We start from the raw sequence: 19,781 nt of genomic DNA, 5'->3' as shown, positions 1-19,781 counted from the left end.
TATAATTTTAGGTTATTTATTTTTAATTTAATTAATTCAATGATATATAGTTTATATAAAATTTTTTTTTAAAAAGATTTATATTTAATAATTAAAAACTTTTTTAAATATCAATTTGTTTCAACTTTTAATAAACTTTTTGTTTTTAAGGCCTTAAAAAATGTTTTGTTTCAATCAATTTAGTTTATATAACAAATGCAATGCAATTCAATAGTAAAACTATTGGCTATACTTTTTTTTAGTATTTTTAAAGTATTTTAAATATTTAATAATTAAAAACTTTTATATAATAAATATATATATAAATATTTAAATATAAATTTTTATAACTTTTAATAAACTTTTTGTTTTTAAGGCCTTAAAAAATGTTTTGTTTCAATCAATTTAGTTTATATAACAAATGCAATGCAATTCAATAGTAAAACTATCAGTAAAGCTATCCTATAGTGTATTTTAACGGCACGTTTGCATACAATAGTAAGTCTATGGGATTGTAGTGTTGAGAGAGGAGATAACACACTAACAGTCAATATGTATTGAATACATACATACATACAGACGGGTAATCAATACTACAGTATAAAGCAGTATAACAGCAACACTCTATAGTCAAGCATTATATGTTTATAACCGAAAACAGTACTCAATAGTAATGTTAATTGAATGGTACAGTCGAAGCTCGCTTTTCCGTCCGATCGGACACTTATAACGGGGTTAGGAGTTAGTGACCATTTCGGTCGGACAGTACGGCTGACCAATCGATTGAATCAATCAATAGATTGGCGAAAAATTTACGGCGTATTAGAATAATCACGAGTACATCGAAACGGATTTCACGTATTTTTTTGTATTAGTGGTCAAATCGAATATATAGTTGGAAAAAATGAGCATGCTAATACAGCAACACGTGTTTATAATCAAAAACGCGCGTGCATAAATAGTATACACGTTTAACCCACTTAGTGGGGGTTAATAGGAGGCGTGTAAAACCCCCACACTTATATACTAAACAATAGAATGTTTAGTTATAAGTTAACCTAAACTATTGTAAAATACCTAACTTAACCGAATCTAACCTAACCTAAAAAAAATAAATTTTTTTAATACAAGAAACCAAACGCTAAAATTTGTAAAAATGCAGTTTTTTAGGAAAAACTGCTAGCGTTTGATGTTCTTGTAAATGAAAATTTTTTATTAAATAAACTAAATAAAACTTTAAAAATTGAACCTATAATTTGAACCTATATTTATATTAAAATAAAAAATTTTAACTTACCGTTTAGCGGGACTAAAATACCAAAAAACTTCGAAATTGACACTATATTATTGAAAACACTAAAAGTTTGAAGACTAAGCACTACTAAGAAAAACTTGATGTTTACTCTCCAAGAGCTAGAACTAGAATGAGAGACAACTGCGCACTACAACTGGTTTTKAGAGAGAAAAAATAGAATTGTATTAAATGTTGACTCAATCGTGAAACTACTCTCTTTCAGTCAATGCCTTATTTGGCATTCGATTGATGATTGGCTAATTAGCCAACCAATTGAAGGCCAAATAAGGCATTGACTGAAAGAGAGTAGTAGTTAGTAAAGTTGGAACTGAGCCAAAACAATGATTGCGAAATCTGCAAGCGTTCGATGTTCTTGTAATAAATTCTGGGGACCCCCTCTCTCTCTATACCCCACACCCCCGGGGGGGGGGGGGGTCCCCATARAAAAAATCTAAATACYAGGACCTATACATAGCACACATTAAAAAAAAAAATTCGAAATTTTTTTTTGGAACAAATCGAACGAAAAAAATAATTAAATCGAATTATCTGATTATATATGTCCGCCATATTTGATTCGATTAGACCTTTAACCCCATTTGACCCTTTAATTCATACTTACTGTTTGTTATTTTTTTTTTTTGACTCATAATATACAGTATTTCCGCAATAAAAGTGTAGAAACTTTAGTTGTGTGTATAGATTGGTAATAGAGTTGAAACTATGACAYAAAAAAAAATTGTATTTTTTAGTCAACAAAACAAAACATTCGAATCAAAATCACTGTCGAGTCAGTGTCAATGTGAATGTGAATGAGTCATCGATTCAAACATTTGAAACTAATAGTTCTATTAACAAAAAAAAATATAATTAAAAAATARATATTTTTTATATCAAAAATGTGTTCTAAATTTCAATAGTTTTTTCTATATATACAGTATTTTTCAACTCATGATTCGATTACTAAACACATTCGATATATTTTTTTTTAATTATTATTATTATTATTATTTGAAAATTAGACGATTCGAATGATACTATACTTACTGTTAACTTAATTATTATTATTATTATTATTTTAATATTACTATTAATATAATACTGTATTATGTCTTATCATTCTATAAACTACTTGTTGTTATTGTTGTTATCTCTATAGTAATACAGTACTACTAATACAGTGTATTAGTAAATATATTGTTTAATAAAAACTATAGTATTATTATTATTATTACATTATTTTTTGTTATGTGTATATAAAATACGTCTATTTATATATATATATATTTATGCCGTAACTATAGCTACTAAATGTCAACAGTTTTTTAATTAAATTTATTATTATTTAATCAATGATTCATTCATTCATTCATTCAATGCATAGCTATATTCAATGTATAACTGTTTTACTTTAGTATACTATGTATTATACGGTACACTGTATATACACACACACACAAGTGTTTGAACACATGTGTTGCCTAAACACATACCGGTGCCCGTAGTCATCAATTTTGTGTGTGTGTGTCTGTATGTGTTTAACTATGTTTTAATGGGTATGACCAGTGAAAACACTGGTAGATAGCACTGGTAGATGTTATTAATAGCACCGATTGACAGTACYGTATGTACAGTACATGTTAGGCCCGATATGTGTGTGTGTGTGTGTGGACAGGCCTACTATCCAGTAGACTATAGTAAAGTGGTTTATTAAAGGCCATACCTGTATATATATATATATGGGAACAATCCAATAGCCAACTGAGCTTTTAATTAAACATTAAAACAAATTGGATAACAATTACATTATAATTATTATTATGTGATTTWAAAAACACATATATTTACATACATATAGCAGTAGTAGTAGTAGTAATAGTAAAGTGATTATAATAGTTGTGATAAATTAGTTTTCAAATTTAATTTTCAATTAATAAATACAATACAAACAAACAACTAAACAAAATTATAATTATTTAAAATTATTTTCATTATTATAAAAAAATTTATTATTATTATTATTAATTTTAAATTACAATATAATATTCAATATTCAAAAAATTATTATTATATATAATATAAGTTGTTTAACAAACAAGTTATATAATGGCGTCAAAACAATACTATACAGGCTTTTATATTTTGTTGGCCTTAAAATATAATAATATTACGCACACATACCCATAACACATACCAGTGCTTAGTTGGCAATATATAATATATGATTGATTAAATAGATAGATAAAAGTATTTACCGACAATTTATGTATTTTTTAATTTTATTTTTTATAWAATGTCTCATCCGTTTAATACAGCAATACTATGGATGTGTATGTGTTTGTGTGTTATTATTACTTAATATCTTATTACCCGATAATATCTGTGTGTATATATAACCAGTGTATATATGTGAGGCCACGGGTGTGGTGGTGGTGGTGTATATATATGTGTGTGTGTGTGTGTGCGGGGGACAGTCGTCCAAAAGGTAGGTATATGTGATAAATTAGTGGACAATTAAAAAAAATTATAAATCAATTAATTAAAGCCTAACTAAGCTTTTTTTTTAATTATAAGATAATGTAATKAAAAAATAACTTTTTATTTATATCAGTATTGATTCAGTAATTATTTTCTGTAAATTAAAAAATATGTAATTATTTTAATTTTTATTAATTTTTATTAAATCAGTCGATAATAATATATATATTTTTAAAAATAATATGTAATAATAATAATAATAATATTTTAAAAACATTTTTATGTATATTTAGGTCATATATCAATGACTATATAAATATTTATTTTTTTTTATATACAATTTTTAATGCAATTTGAAAGTGATATTTAATTTTTAATAAATAAAGTTTTACTTAATTAAAATAACAAAAAAAAATCTCAATATTTCTCAATATGCTTAATCAACAAATAAATTATTGATAAATTAGTGATTATTTTTTTTGTTTATTTAGTAGTTTTTATTTTTTTTTTAAATATATATATATTTGTTTGGTAAGTAAAACTTTATATAATTGATAATTAATTTATTATTAATATAAAAAATGAAATTCACAATTTCTATGCAAAATTAAATGCAATTATTATACATATACACATTATTGTATCAATTTATAAATTATTAAAAAAAATAATCATATATTATAATATTATATAAAAAAAAATATTTAAATAATTTGTGAGTTTGAAAATAATAATGTAATATATACTGTATATTTTTTAATATAATATAATAAAACATTTTTAAACATTTAAAAAAATTATATATAACTTAATTATTTGGGAGGGGGTGGGTGTGGAGGATGGGTACTAAACATAATACTGTTTGAAGTTTTTTTTTAATATAGTTGTTGACAATTAATTAAAAGGGTGTTAGTATTGTGCGATCAAATTGATAGACAATTTATCAGTCCATTGATTTTTAGAGAGAGAGAGAGAGAGAGAGAGGAACGGTATGTTTGTTAGACAGCAGTACTTTTGGCAGTCGTCGGTGGTGKYGGCGGCGTCGGCGGGTAATAGTCGACGTGATCGCCGGATGTATAATCATTTTGTTCGAGTATCTCAATAAGCCTGTTGGCCGACTGTTCCGGTTTTAGTATATCCATTTGTTTGTATATATCGCACAGGTATCCTTCGTTACGCAACGTATCGACCATATCGGTTTCCAATGGTCCGGGCGAATAGTTGAGCACCTGTACGGTAGGATTTTCCAGTGCTACCGATCGGAAAAAGGCATCGCGTGCGGCCTTACCTAATTGGTGGACGGGGAGGGGGGAGAAAATGGGGAGGTTAATAATGTTGTTTACCACAGTAATTAATAAATTAATTTTTGTTGTGTCTATAGATTTTAGTTAATATCAGGTTTATATATGATATATGATATATAGTGTATATGATTTGAAAATAATTACACTGTTTTTTAATAATAATAATAATTATTATTATTATCAGTTAAATGCTGATAATAAATAATCAATAAGTAATGTAATATATAATTAGTAATTAATATAAATGTTAGTAAAACATGAGAGAGAGAGAGAGAGGATAGTTAGCATTTTGTTTGTTTGTTAAGTGGCAATCAATCAACTGGTGTTGTTGTTTGGATGATAACGGGGTTAATATTTCGGTAATAAACTTTTATCTAATTTTTTTTGTTTTGTTTACTGATAACTATTAGGATACACACAAACTTATTGACTACTAGTTTTATACGATAGTAAATTATTATTAGTAATGTTATCTAAATTATATATATATACTGTATATAAAAATAAATTTCAATTTAGCAATACTGGTAGTTTATGGACAGTATGGATAAAATTTTAATATAACTGTTTTTCATTAAATATATAAATTATTAAATATGATTAGAGAGAGAGAGAGAGAGAGAGAGAGAGAGAGAGAGAGAGAGAGAGAGAGAGAGAGAGAGAGAGAGAGAGAGAGATTACCGATACAATAGAGGGACAGTCCATCAAACGCTTTCAGTGCACACAAYGAACTGATATTTATGGCCAGCCGGTGCTCGACGGCCTGGAAGTGTCCCAGAAATATGCCCATCATTTGCATAACACTAACGAGATTAACGTCCAAATAGTTGACAATCTTGAGCCTAGAATCGGGACCGTAATCCGAGGTTCGTTGATTGACATCGCCGAGAGTTCCGGCATTGTGTACGACAATTAGCTGATCGTACGGACGGCCGCAACCACTGTCTATCGCTTGACACGTCCTATCAAACGATTCGACAGTTATCGGGTCGTCCAATGAGCCGCAAATGATATCCACTACGTGTATGTGTCGATCGTGAATAGCGGACAACTCATGGGACAGTCCCTGAAGTGCTGCWGCATTGCGGGCCATCAGTACAAACGATAGACTATAATCGGTATCGCAATTGGCCGGACTTTCCTGACATCGTTGGTTGTGATAGTCGACAAAATTTTTTGCCAAACTTAAGGCTATTTGACGGCCAAAGCCACGACTGGCACCGGTAATCATTAGACATACGTGTCGACCCAACCATAGGTTTGACGGTAACATTGTTGTTGGTGGTGGTGGTGATGATGGTGTCGATAGGTTCAGGTCTATGGACATGGAGTTTATATATGATATTAAAATAATATAAAATATAAAATAATAAATTAAATATTATATAAAATACTAAAATACTAAAAATTAAAATAGTAACCTAGTTGATTTTTAAAAAAAATAATAATAAGTTAGTTAACAAAAATAAATTATATTAAAAATTTTTACAACTATTTTAATGTAATTATTATTTTAGCAATTCATACAATGATTTAGAAAAAATAAAATAAATAATTTTTGTTAAAAATTTATGATTTATATATGATCTACGTGTTTATATATGTATGGCACAGGTATGTTAGTATGTGTGTGTGTGTGAGCTCAGGGATGTTTTAATTTTTGATGTTGAAACTGTAGATAAAAAAAAAATATTTTWAAAAAAAAAGTTATTTAAAAATAATTAATTAATTAAACTTTTTTTTCTATCTCATAGATTACTTGACTAACTTGACTGATAATAATAATAACAATAATACTGTACTAATAATATTAATAATAAACTTATAATAGATATGTTAACATTGAATAGAGAGAAAATTAAAATAAATACATAATAAACATAATAGTTTCAAGGTACTTTATTTTTATAAATAATAATAATAATAATAATAATAATAATTTTTAAAAATTACATACATTTATATCTGAATCCTATTACTGTTATTAATATTAAACGGGTGACTATATTAGTCGTCGTTCACATATTACGTTCGCATTTGAGGGGAGGTGGGGGTGGTTAGCCAAAGCGAACTTTTGCGAACGAGGGGGAGGGGGAAGGGGTAGAGACTTTTAGAACGTTCGCATTTAGATAATATCTTATTTCTTGTGATGGGGGGGGGGGGTATTTTTATATATGACTACATGCAAACAATTGCAAACATTGGGAAGGGAGGGGGTCTAGATTTCTTAAAAAGTGCGAACGTAATATGTTAATCACGCCTTATTATTATTAATAACATACAATACAACATCAATAACGTTATCAATAAATTATATCACATAATAATTATATAGTAAATAATATTCAATACATTTTTTGAACATTACATTACATGTACTATARATGTGTTTAAATAAATAAATATTTTTTWTAATTAATTATGTTTAAAGTGTTTATTATGYAATTTATTTWTGAAACTATATTATCAATAATAATAATAATAACTAATTATATTAATTAATTAATTTATATACTGTATATGATATAATAATAACACCCCCTTTAASACCCCCTTTACGTTATTTACTATAMAATATAACTCTACTGTATATTTACGCTGTTATTGTTATGTATGTATTTTAATACATGTTTTTTAATACAATATATCTATAATAATAAATAATATATAATGTTATGATTCATAGTATAAAACATTTAAAATTATTGCAATAATTATTATTATATGTTTTGAATATACAGTGTTTTTCACAACATTAACAACAATGTAATGTATTGTTTGACCATTTGATTCATTGATAATATATAAGACATATATAACACTAATCATCAACAAAATAATTACAAGACATTACTATTGATATCATTATAATCATCACATCGGATGACAATATCATATATATATAATGGTTGACACTTTTAATACCAATACCACCGATGGTGGTGGTGGTGGTGGTGGTAATGGTGGCCACCTGTGCGATGTCCACAAAAAACAACAACAGCATCTGCARCCACACCATCATCATCAACATCAACAACATTACCATCAACAACAACAACAACAACAACGGGTGACGACATTACCGAAAACAACGGCAACATCAATGGCTTCATCGCAACAGCCGTCGGGGATACCGATCGAAATACTGGACGATTTGGCCGCCCGTTTCATCATTAACATACCTCAGCGGGAACGTGACGATCTGATCCGACTATGTTTCCTAATTGAACAAGCACACTGGCACTATCTGGACTTTATATGTCCACAACATCAGCTAATCCGACACAACTATACCAGATTTACGGAAATCATGTTCAATCACATACCGTTCCTTAATCAACATATCGGTCGACTGGCTATAATCGTTAGCAAATGGAAAGACTATAAGCTACTGGTTCCCACTTGCGGTGCCATCCTATTAGATCCGACACTATCGCGTGTACTGCTTGTCCAAGGTTACGGTGGCCGCAGCTGGGGGTTTCCGAAAGGCAAAATCAACGAAAACGAACCGTACGTCCAGTGCGCGGCCCGTGAAGTCAAAGAGGAAACCGGTTACGATGCCACCGCCGGCATCAGCGACCAGTGCTATATCGAGCGCCGTATTAACGAATCCTCAGTACGACTTTATATTGCCAAAGATGTGGATCCAATGTTTGCCTTCAAACCGTTGGCCCGAAACGAAATCAAAGAGATCCGCTGGTTCGCCGTGGATGAACTGCCCGTCCGTACGCACCTACCGACTACTACTGCTGCCGGTAGTATCGGTAGTATCACTAATAGTGTTGTAGTGGCCGGCAATACTGTTAATGCCAACCAATTCTATTCGGTCGTACCGTTTGTCAAAGCATTGCGCCGTTGGATTGCCCGCGAACGCCAACAACGAAAGGAACGGGAGGCCGACGACCACTGGGCGATGACGACGGCAACAGCGCCAACATGAATACGGCCAACAAATTTTGGGCTAAGAGTTGGGATAACGTGAAGTTTGATTGGGACCGCATCTGGCGGGACATCAGACGCGATATGAGATTTAAATTATATTAAATTAAAATTAATTGATTGATTGATTGATTCAATTAATTTTTCATTTAATTAATTAATGTATAAAAACACTTAAAAATTGATTATGATTTACATATGACTTCATTGCGAAAAAACTATTATTATTTTTTTATTATTATTCTCACACTTTTTTTTCATCTTAAAAATATAATTACCGTAAAAATCTAGTTTATGATCACTAAATATAGTATATATTTTTTTTGACTATTATTATTATTATTATTTTGTGTATAAATATTTTTTTTTTGATTGTTTGTTTATTTAAAATGAAAATTAAGCAGAAAAAAATGTTTGTAAATAATATGATATAATAATATCTAATATTTATTGTTTTCAAATATTTATTAATTATAATAATAAAAACAAATTTTCTTTTTTTTGGATTATAATTTAACGGTAATAACAATTTTTTACATTTTATTGTTGTTGAGTGAGTATATAATTTATATAATAATTTTATCGGTAATGTCGAGTATATAATATTTATTTACCGATAATTTTATTTTATTTTTTTTAAACATAATAATCAATAATAATAATTATAAATTTTTTTTTATTTACAATGGCTTGCGATTCATTGGCGGTCCCACTAAATGCATGATAAACTGTGGCTTAATTAGTAGACTATCGTTGTTGACTACACTACTACAGGAGTTGTTGGCCAAATATGGATGACCAATAGCCGCATAACTGTCCAATCGGTCGGTATATGTGCACAATTTGGTAACCAAATCGGCGGCCAATGTCTGCGTACGACATTTGCGYTCCAGTTTTCTAAGCCACTGGCGACTGGCCGTCTGATGATCGGTGGTTACTGTAAATTGAATTTTATTAAAATCGGGCATCGAATTGGTCCAGTCGGCCGGCGGTGCGCCTAAGGTTTTCACTACCAAACATAACTGTTCAATATCGGATTCGCCTTTGAACAGTGGCCATCGTTGTATGAGTTCGCCAATAATACAACCGACTGACCACATATCGATCGTGTAGTCGTAGCTGTTGGAACCGTACAATAGTTCGGGCATCGGTACCAGCGGGTGCATACCTGATGCGATAGTACAGGATTATCCAGACTACGAGCACTGCCGCTGCTGGCGTTACCGCTATCGCACTGCTGMTGATGATGATAATGGTCTTTCTTGAGRTCGTCATCATCGGCAGTGGCAAACTGTCCGCAATCTGTATTCGGTGTTGATGTTGTCGTCGTGGTCAGTGTCCGGGCCTGACCAAAGTCACAGATTTTCAATACGCCTGACCAGTCAACCAGTAGATTGCTTGGTTTGAGGTCACGGTGAACAATACCGTTGGTATGACAGTGATGGACACCGGATAACAGTTGTCTGATGTAGATCTGGCACTGGCTGTCGCCCAGTTCGCCAGGCATTTCGTAGATAATTGTTGTCAAATTGATTGGCAACAATGGAAAGACCAGATTGACACTCGAGCCCAGTGCAAACACGTCCTCCAATAGGATTATCTAAAAAAATAGATGGGATGGTAGGGTAGGGTAGGGTGGATTGGGATGGGGATGGATGGAAAAGTGAGGGTGTAATAGTATAGGTAATATTTTATAGCATTTTGATTTTTGTAAAAAAAAATTAATTAAACTAAACTAATAATAATACTATCAGTGGAAAGGGATATCAGAGTATAATAAGCCTGTTTTTGTACAGTACTGTATATATCTAAGTGGACAGGTAGGTAGTTAGGTATAATACAAGCTTTATCATCAATAAAAAAACTTTAATTTATTGATAATAACATATCACACTTACATTATCATGACTTCTAAGATACTGTAAGCACTTGATCTCCCGTACTATCGATAGCGGTATAGTCTTATTCCGGATGATTATCCTTTTGATGGCCAACAAATATTTATTGGGTATATCCAGGTTGTCCTGATAATCATCATCATCATCAGCAGCACCAGCTATTCCACCCTTGACACTGCTGGCCCTGCCACCAACACTGTTAGTACTAGTAGTASTACTACTACTGGCTACTCGTTTAGCCCTGTCCAGTACGCTAGTATAGGTGCCCTTAAGTATGACACCGTGAGCACCGGCACCCATATGACTTAAAATYTTATACCTGTCCATAATTTTATTTTCTACTTACAGTACTTTAACAAATATTATGCACTAGTTTTTTAGGAAAATATTTATAATATACACACACACATAGAGAGACACTACACAATCCATATAACAGTAATGAGAAAATAATTTTTTTAAAAATGATTTTTTTAGCGACAAATTATTTTTTTTGTTTTGTTTTTTTTTATTTGCTATAGATTTATGCACACAATTATAAAACAGTAGTATTATTATTATTATTATTATTATTATTATTATTATTATTATTATTATTGCAATTTGTTGGTTGACTTTGACAGTCGACAGTCATTTAGTCAGGCAATTGTCAATCACCAACAAAAATCACACATCAAATAAAAAACAAGTTTTTTGTTTTAATTTGTTAGACGATAACAACAACACCGAAAAAAAATAATAATTATTATAATTGTTTTTTAATTACACTGTATATATATATATAATGTTTAGTTATAAACAATTATTATTATTTTTTAAAATCAACAACAAAATTATTATTATTATTATTATAATTATTATTATAATATATCGTCTTTATATTATAATAATAATTATTATTATTATATATCGTCTTTATATATATTAGTATTATTTAGAAAATTGATATTCAATGATTCATTCAAAATTCAATAAAAATAATAAAATTTTTATACAGTATTATATTATTAATATTATTATTAACGCTACTAATATAATAATATTTAATTTTGCAAAATAAAAAAAATAATAATTATTGCATATGTGATTTTTCATTGAGAAAAAATTACATTTTTGTTAATAAATATTTTTATTAACTTGTATTTAAAGCATTTTAAAATTTATTATTAAATACATGTGTATGTGTGGTGTGTCTGCAAAAATGCTGTATAAATATTATATAAATTATATATGTCTATATATGTATCTGTGTGTGTGTGTGTGTGTGTGTGTGTGTGTGTCAGGTGAGAGCACAGGTAGGTAGGCTTAAACAAAACAAAAAAAATATTAAATAAAATATAATTAAAAAAATTCTTTATATATATATATATATATATATATATATATATTTCACACTATTATATATATAATACAATAGTTTACTGATAGTAACGCCAGACTAACATATATTTCAGGTATATATTCAAAATATATATATATTTAGTAAAATGTATAATAGTTTTAATGACATCTAAAATATTGAATTTATGCCATATTTCTATGGAAACATATACCGGTATAATACAGTATACATAAAAAATACTAAAATATATTGTTATATAATAATAATAATAATCTATACAATGTATTATTATTAGTAATAATAATAATAATAATATTTTGTGTGTAGTATACTTCAAGTCATAATCTATTTTATTATTATTATTATTTTATTTAATATAATTAGAGTAGAGTTGTTGTTATTCTATGTTATAATTAAAACTATATAATTAAAAACTTTTTTTTATTAATATATAAAAAATAAATTATTATCTATTTATTATTATTATTAATTATTATTATTATTGTCATCAGTCAATAGGTTTAAGCGCTTTTGATATTTGCCGACAAACAAAAAATAAGTCACTTATTATAATAAACAGTGTGTGTGTGTGTGTGTGTGTGTGTGTGTGTGTGTGTGTGTGTGTGTGTGTGTGTGTGTGTGTGTGTGTGTGTGTGTGTGTGTGTGTGTGTGTGTGTGTGTGTGTGTGTGTGTGTGTGTGTGTGTGTGTGTGTGTGTGTGTGTGTGTGTGTGTTTAGTAAATGCATATTAATAGGCATTTGAAAAAGTGTGTCAAAAAAATTTCATACATATTATGCATATTATAATAATGTAAAGTATTTTGTTGTTGTAATCAATAGTAGTTTTTTTTGTGTGGATTTATTATGTTTTTGTTTAATTAAACTTTTGTTTATTGGGTCTCAAATTGAGACTCTCAATATACAGTAAATAATGATTGTATTCAAAAATTAATATAATATTATAAAAGTTTTTTATAAGAAAGATATAATAATACAAAAAAAAAGTTTACAATTTTTAAAGGGTCGGCTAATTCATTGATTATATATACAGTATATAATCAATGGATTAATAGATGAAAGGATTTAGAGGCGACTAAACGGAAATGATTTGATTTTAAACTATTTTTTTGGTGTTGTCTTCAATTCATTGTATAAATTGCCGAAAAAAATGTTGTGTTTATCATTGTATTAGTAGTTATTTAGTAATATTAAGAAAATAATTTTCTATAAACATCAAATAGTATACCGCAAATAAATTTTTTTTTACAGTCAATGCTAGTTATAAGTTATAACATACCGATATAAGATATATCAATATATTCAAAACAAATTTAATTTAAAATTATAAAACAATTTTCAGGGTCAATTTTTAAAAAAAAAATAATATAAATAAAATGGTTTTATCAATCAATTTTGTTGTTGTTGTTGTTGTAAATTAATCATAGATAATATTAACATTAAACATTTTTAATTATAAATCAATCAAAAATTATATATTAATAAATACTAATTTATTGTACAGTATATAAACAAAATTGTATCAAATATTTATTTAAAAAAAAATAAATAAATAATAATTTTTGTCAACAATTATTTGTAAAACTTTTATATTTCGTAAAACTTTCCATAAATTAAATTTTTAAGAAGAAAATAAATTTTTGATTATTGTTTTGATCCCAAAACTTTAGATGTCGTGTCAAAAACTATACATCTATTTTTTGAGATGGTATGCGATATGGGGTGGGGGTCCTAGAGAGAGAGAGAGAGAGAGAGTGGGGTGGAGTCCTATGGACACCCCACTGAGCGAACCTATGGGGGTAGGAGGTAGGAAAGGGATGACCTGTTTTTACAAGTGTGTGTATGAAGTGGATGGAGAGGAGGAAGGGGATGGCATTGAAGCCATATATACATAATGATCAGTTGAAAGGGGGGCTATGGGTTCGGTATTATGGGAGCAACAGGGAGTCCCGTTTGGTATGTGTGCTCTCTCTCTCTCTATGCGCACACTCCCATACACACACACACACATACATAAGCGCACCGGGATTTCACTGTACTATACGATACACATATATATATATATATAAATACTATCAGTGCTAAGCAGCCAGTGTTCAGATGATAAGTATTAGTAGTCAGCATAAGATTGTGTCTCTCATATATGTCAGAGCACTTCCACACACATATGTTTAGGTTAGGTTAGTCTTCAAATAACTGGCTCAGAGAGACACATACCAGTGCTGCTTATAATAAGATGTTTATAACTATTAACTCTTAAAATAAAGTTATATATAATAATAATAATTATAATATGTTTTTTGAATAAATATATATAAAGTTTTAGTCAAACTTTATTTTTTGATTAGTTGTAATCAATGTATTCAATAGCTAACAACTACTTCTACAATACTATTATTATTTGTGTTAAATATTATTTATAGTAAATAATATTTTTWAAAAAAAAAATATTGAATAACAACTAAATCAATGAATTGTGAAATGAATTATTAATATTTATWTAACATTTAATTATATTGTGATTTTGTATTTTGATTTTTTTTAAAAGTCAACCCAAACTAACTTCAAAATAAAAAAGTTTTGTGTTTAAACAAACTTTTTGTTTTTTGTTGAACAAGTTATTGGATAAAAAACAKCACAAAAAATAATAATAATAATAAATATGTGTCCGAAAAGCAATTATCTAACGGCTCTACTGATAGCCAGTTCCCTACTGGTGTTGTTGTTGTCACCGACCACTGTCGTCCRCGCTTACGGCGGTGGTGTCAGTGGCCAAAAACTGTCGCCACCCGATGCCGTACGCACCTGTGACCCGATCAAAATTGAACTGTGCAAAGGTATCGGCTATAATGTGACGGCAATGCCCAATATGGTTGGCCACGAGTTGCAAACCGATGCCGAACTACAGCTGCAGACATTCAATCCGCTAATTCATGTCCAGTGTTCAACACAATTGCGATTTTTTCTCTGTTCGGTCTATACGCCGATGTGTACCGAAAAATTACCGTTCAATATCGGTCCGTGTAGGCCACTGTGCGAATCGGTTAGATTGCGATGCGAACCGGTATTACTCGAGTTYGGWTTCAATTGGCCCGAACAGCTTGAATGTCAAAAATTTCCYGCCGAAAACAATCTCATGACAATGTGTATGGAAGGACCCGAACTGGCCCAACACGAACGTATGCCGCCGTTGTCGCCATTGAATATCTATCCGCCAATGACTGGCATGACTGGTGGTGGCGGCGGTATTGGTTCAGGTGGTATGGTTGGTGGTGGTGTTGGCGGCGGCGCCGGCATCGGTAGTGGTGGTCAGCAGCCGGTTATCACTAATCCGTTTAGTCAACCGCAAGTACCGCCTCAGTCGCAGCCACCGCAACGCAAACACAAGAACAAGAATAAGCCGCCGAGTGGTGTCMTCCACCAGAATCCGGCGGTTGTCATACCAGTGGTTAACGGCGGGGTCGTCGTCGGCGGCGGACCACCGATGATGCATCGGCCGATTCTTACCGGATCAGGTGGTACACAGCAGCCATCCATCACTGCCGTCGGACTGCCGCCAGTGGTAGTGGCGGCCGGCGATACTGCACGCAAACATCACTACAATCTTTGTTTGGACTATAAATACTTTGACCAATACTACTATATTAACCGAACCGAACGGTGCGCCCATAACTGTTCGGCGGATATATTGTTTACCAACGATAACAAACAGTTTGCCAGCGCCTGGACAGCCATTTGGGCCGCACTGTGCTTCCTGTCGACACTGTTTACGATAAGTACATTCCTGATGGACTCRTCCGGCTTCAGATACCCTGAACGGGCCATCATATTCATGGCCGCAAACTATTGTGTATTTTCTTGTGCTTATATCTATCGGCTGATTGCCGGCCGTTCGGACGTGTCGTGTCATATGGACAGCCAACACAACGTACCCATACTCATACAGGAAGGACTCGACAATGTCAACTGTACCATTGTTTTTGTGTTGCTATACTTTTTCGGTATGGCTTCGGCTGTCTGGTGGCTAATATTGGCCATCACTTGGTTTATGGCTGTTGGCCTCCGATGGCCAGCCGATCGAATCGACTCAAAGTATACTGTATTTCATTTCTTTGCCTGGATATTGCCGGCCCTGAAGACCATAGCCATACTGGTTATGCGTGTCGTCGATGCCGACGAACTGACCGGTACCTGCTATGTTGGCAATCAATCGCTGACCACTTTGCTATACTTTGTTATTGTACCGTCGGCACTGTATCTATCGTTGGGCGCCGTATTTCTCATAGCCGGTCTTATATGCAAACTGGCCAACAACAACAATCAAAAGTCCCAGTGCTGCCGAACATGTATTATACCTAATCGGCAGCGACACGGTTCCCATCACTCGACATCAACTAACTGTTCCCATGCCTCGCATCCGTATCCATTGCTAAGCGGCAGTCATCAGACAACCACACAGGGATCGGTAGGGCCGGGCAGCTGTCACAGTAAGGGTACAACTATATGTACGGGAGTTATGGTCAACGGCGGACARTTGGGCGTCTATCAGCAGCAGCAGCCGGACAGCGATAAGCTGACCGTACGGGTCGGCATATTTGCMATGTTCTATACGTTGCCGGCTTTCTGTGTATTGGCCGCCAATATCTACGAATATTTTAGCCGAAAYTCGTGGTATTTGATGACCAACGGCCAGATYGTTGTCGACGACAGGCCTAATGTGGAAATATTTACATTGAAGATCTTCATGTCGCTGGTCATCGGTATYAAAACTGGTCTGTGGTTGTGGTCAAATAAGACACCGTTTGTTACCTGGAAGACTGTTGGCCGCCGATTGGTCCAAAAGAAACAGCCGCTACCGCTCTATCTGCAGGCGGCTAACGGTGGTATCGGCGGCGGCGGCGGTGGTATTGCTGCACACAAACAGGCGCTCATACCTAATGGCAACCATAACGGCGGCTTCAATGGCTGCGGCGGCAGCGGTAAGCGGACACGTGTTAAGAGTGGCAATGAGACAACCGTTTAAGTGTTATTTGGTATACAATTTRAAAAAAGCATTTTTTTAATAACTTATTTATTTTATTTTATTTTTTTWAATAATAATATTAGTATTATTATTATACTGTATATTGTAATTAGTGTACAAAMAAAAAAATCTTAATTATTACTACTAMTAATAATTTTACTCAACAAACAAACAAAATCACAACAATTTACAAATCTATTTAAAAAAATTATAATAATAATTATTTGATAACTAATTTTTTTTTATAAATTTAAACTATAATTATTTGTTATCATATTATTATTTTTTTTATTTTATTTCTCACACTTTATTATTATCCATAAATCATTGCATTTTTTTAATCWATAATTTATTTGATGATTTGATTTTTATTTTTTTTCGATTATTTAATTAATTAATCATTTAATTGATTGAGTGAAATGAATGAATTTTTTWTTACTAAAACAATAATTTTTTTATATATGTTTGTTAAATAGTTTTAATTATTATTATTATTTATTACTTGTATTTTGACGGCTTAATTGCTATTATTTTATTATTATTATTATGTAACTAATCATCAATCAATAATAATAATAATAATACTAATCCAAAACTATATATATAATTTTTAATTATATAATTGATAATTAATAGACAAACAMATTGTATATATATAAATTGTTAAATAATARTTTTATTGCACATAAAAATATATTATGTATTGTATAATTAAAATAGGATTTTCACATTTTGTTTCATTGTTATAAATAAATATATAATTATTATTGTCATTAATTTATTATTATTATTATTTAAAAAAATACAATAAAACAATATAATAATAATAATAACATTGTTTCTAATCTCAACCAATGTATTAACACAATAGCTTAACAAAAATTATTACTAAATGTGTAAATATTTTAGATTAATTGAAAATCACAAAAATTGTAATTGTTATGACAAAAAATATTTATATATGATATGTATTTATGTAGAAAAAWAATTATTGTAGAAAAATAATAATAAWTATAAATAATAATATATTATTGCAATCATAAACATGTAATATTCAATTTATTTAATTTTATTTTTAAATGGTATTCAAAAAATCAAAACAACTAAACAAAACAAAAAAGTTTAACAAATAAAATATTGGCAATTGTTTTGTTTTTTTAGTTTAAACAAGCATAACTAAAAATCTACTCATAAATATATATATATATATATATATATATATATATATACAGTATATATATGACAAATACATACTGTATATATATATACAGTAATAATAATAATATATGATATATCATATTATCATCATAGTATACAATACCTAATAAATAATAATATATTTATACGTGTGGTTTGGTTTTTGTTAAAAAAAAATAAAGTTAGTTTTGTGGCTTCAAAAACATCCAATTTATATATTAGTTTTACAACAAAAATATTTGTTTAGTTTGTAACAAAAWTTTTTTTTCTGTCTATTCATTGCTAGTTCTCTCTCTCTCTCTCTCTCTCTCTCTCTCTCTCTCTCTCTCTCTCTCTCTCTCTCTTTCTGGGGGTAAATGGTTTGCCTTTCAAATAATATGGTTTACTTAGTCTGGTATATAGTTTAACCTCCTATTATAAATACAAACACACACTGCTATACACACACACACACACACACACACTATTATGGGGGGACGACTATAACTACAAGTGTATAGTAAAAGTAAAAACAACTGTAATGTGAAAAACTAAACAAAACAAAAATTGAGAGAAAAGTTTTTTTTCTAAATAAACTTTGTTTCCGATGACAGCACAGGTATGTACTGTATGTATGTATGTCTACTCTATTTTGAACTGTTGTTGTTGTTGAAAGGTAATGAAAATGAGATATATATATATATAGAGGTTCACTATATTACCCAGTTGTTTGTTACTGTACTGTATTGTACAGTCTAGTTAGTTAAGTTAGTTAGTGATGTGATGAGGTTTGGTTTGTTAGGGGAACGGTATATTTTTAGCCTAACCAGGAAAACCTCTAACAAAGTTTATACATACAGTTTATATGGGGAGAGGRGTAGGGGGAGGGAACTACACTTTAAAATGTTTATAATGATGATAGACCACTGAATTCATTTATTATTATTATTATTATTATTATTAGGTTTTCACAGATTGTTTTTAAAAGCGAGAGTACACTACATGATAGTTGAAGACAACTAAATACAATATCACACATAAAACTACTAATAATACAATTCATTTTAATTTGTTAATACAAAACTKTATAAACTTTAAAGGTAATGAAAATTTATAGYTATAGTAGTAGTACTGAATATATATACATACATACATACAGAGAGAGAGAGAGAGAGAGAGAGAGAGAGAGAGAGAGAGAGAGAGAGAGAGAGAGAGAGAAATATATAAATTTTAAAAAAAAACTTTTTAATTAATATATAAATAATAAATGTTTTTTTCAATGTTTGTTTGCAAATGACTTTTCATCATAACTTGTCTGATGGATGAAAACA

At 30.2% G+C, this 19,781-nt stretch overlaps 4 protein-coding genes across 4 annotated transcripts; 2 read left to right on the top strand and 2 right to left on the bottom strand.

The window, feature by feature from the left end:
- Nucleotides 1–4,582: 4,582 nt before the first annotated feature.
- Nucleotides 4,583–6,358, bottom strand: LOC128956552 (sepiapterin reductase-like). The gene is made up of 2 exons (XM_054302275.1): nt 5,737–6,358; nt 4,583–5,039 (listed from the first exon to the last, which is right to left on the bottom strand). The coding sequence occupies exons 1-2, from the start codon at nt 6,326–6,328 to the stop codon at nt 4,750–4,752; spliced, it is 882 nt and encodes a 293-aa protein (XP_054158250.1). The 5' UTR covers nt 6,329–6,358; the 3' UTR covers nt 4,583–4,749.
- A 1,419-nt stretch (nt 6,359–7,777) lies between these two features.
- LOC128956548 (m7GpppN-mRNA hydrolase-like) lies at nt 7,778–9,203 on the top strand. Its single transcript, XM_054302269.1, has one exon. It carries the CDS (start codon nt 7,961–7,963, stop codon nt 8,993–8,995), a length of 1,035 nt encoding a protein of 344 aa, XP_054158244.1. The 5' UTR covers nt 7,778–7,960; the 3' UTR covers nt 8,996–9,203.
- Nucleotides 9,204–9,674: 471 nt separating this feature from the next.
- On the bottom strand, nt 9,675–11,288 carry LOC128956551 (cyclin-dependent kinase 20-like). Its single transcript, XM_054302274.1, has 2 exons — nt 10,893–11,288; nt 9,675–10,594 (listed from the first exon to the last, which is right to left on the bottom strand). The coding sequence occupies exons 1-2, from the start codon at nt 11,217–11,219 to the stop codon at nt 10,004–10,006; spliced, it is 918 nt and encodes a 305-aa protein (XP_054158249.1). The 5' UTR covers nt 11,220–11,288; the 3' UTR covers nt 9,675–10,003.
- Nucleotides 11,289–14,786: 3,498 nt separating this feature from the next.
- LOC128956541 (frizzled-4-like) lies at nt 14,787–17,357 on the top strand. The gene has a single exon (XM_054302262.1). The coding sequence runs from the start codon at nt 14,914–14,916 to the stop codon at nt 17,272–17,274; it is 2,361 nt and encodes a 786-aa protein (XP_054158237.1). The 5' UTR covers nt 14,787–14,913; the 3' UTR covers nt 17,275–17,357.
- Nucleotides 17,358–19,781: the final 2,424 nt, after the last annotated feature.

The sequence above is a fragment of the Oppia nitens genome, unplaced genomic scaffold (assembly GCF_028296485.1).
Source record: "Oppia nitens isolate AA-2021 unplaced genomic scaffold, nextdenovo-longstitch-racon4-pilon3 scaffold30_pilon_pilon_pilon, whole genome shotgun sequence".
Taxonomy (NCBI): domain Eukaryota; kingdom Metazoa; phylum Arthropoda; class Arachnida; order Sarcoptiformes; family Oppiidae; genus Oppia; species Oppia nitens.
The sequence above is the reverse complement of the archived record's forward strand: the minus strand, read 5'-3'. Positions and strand labels throughout refer to the sequence as shown.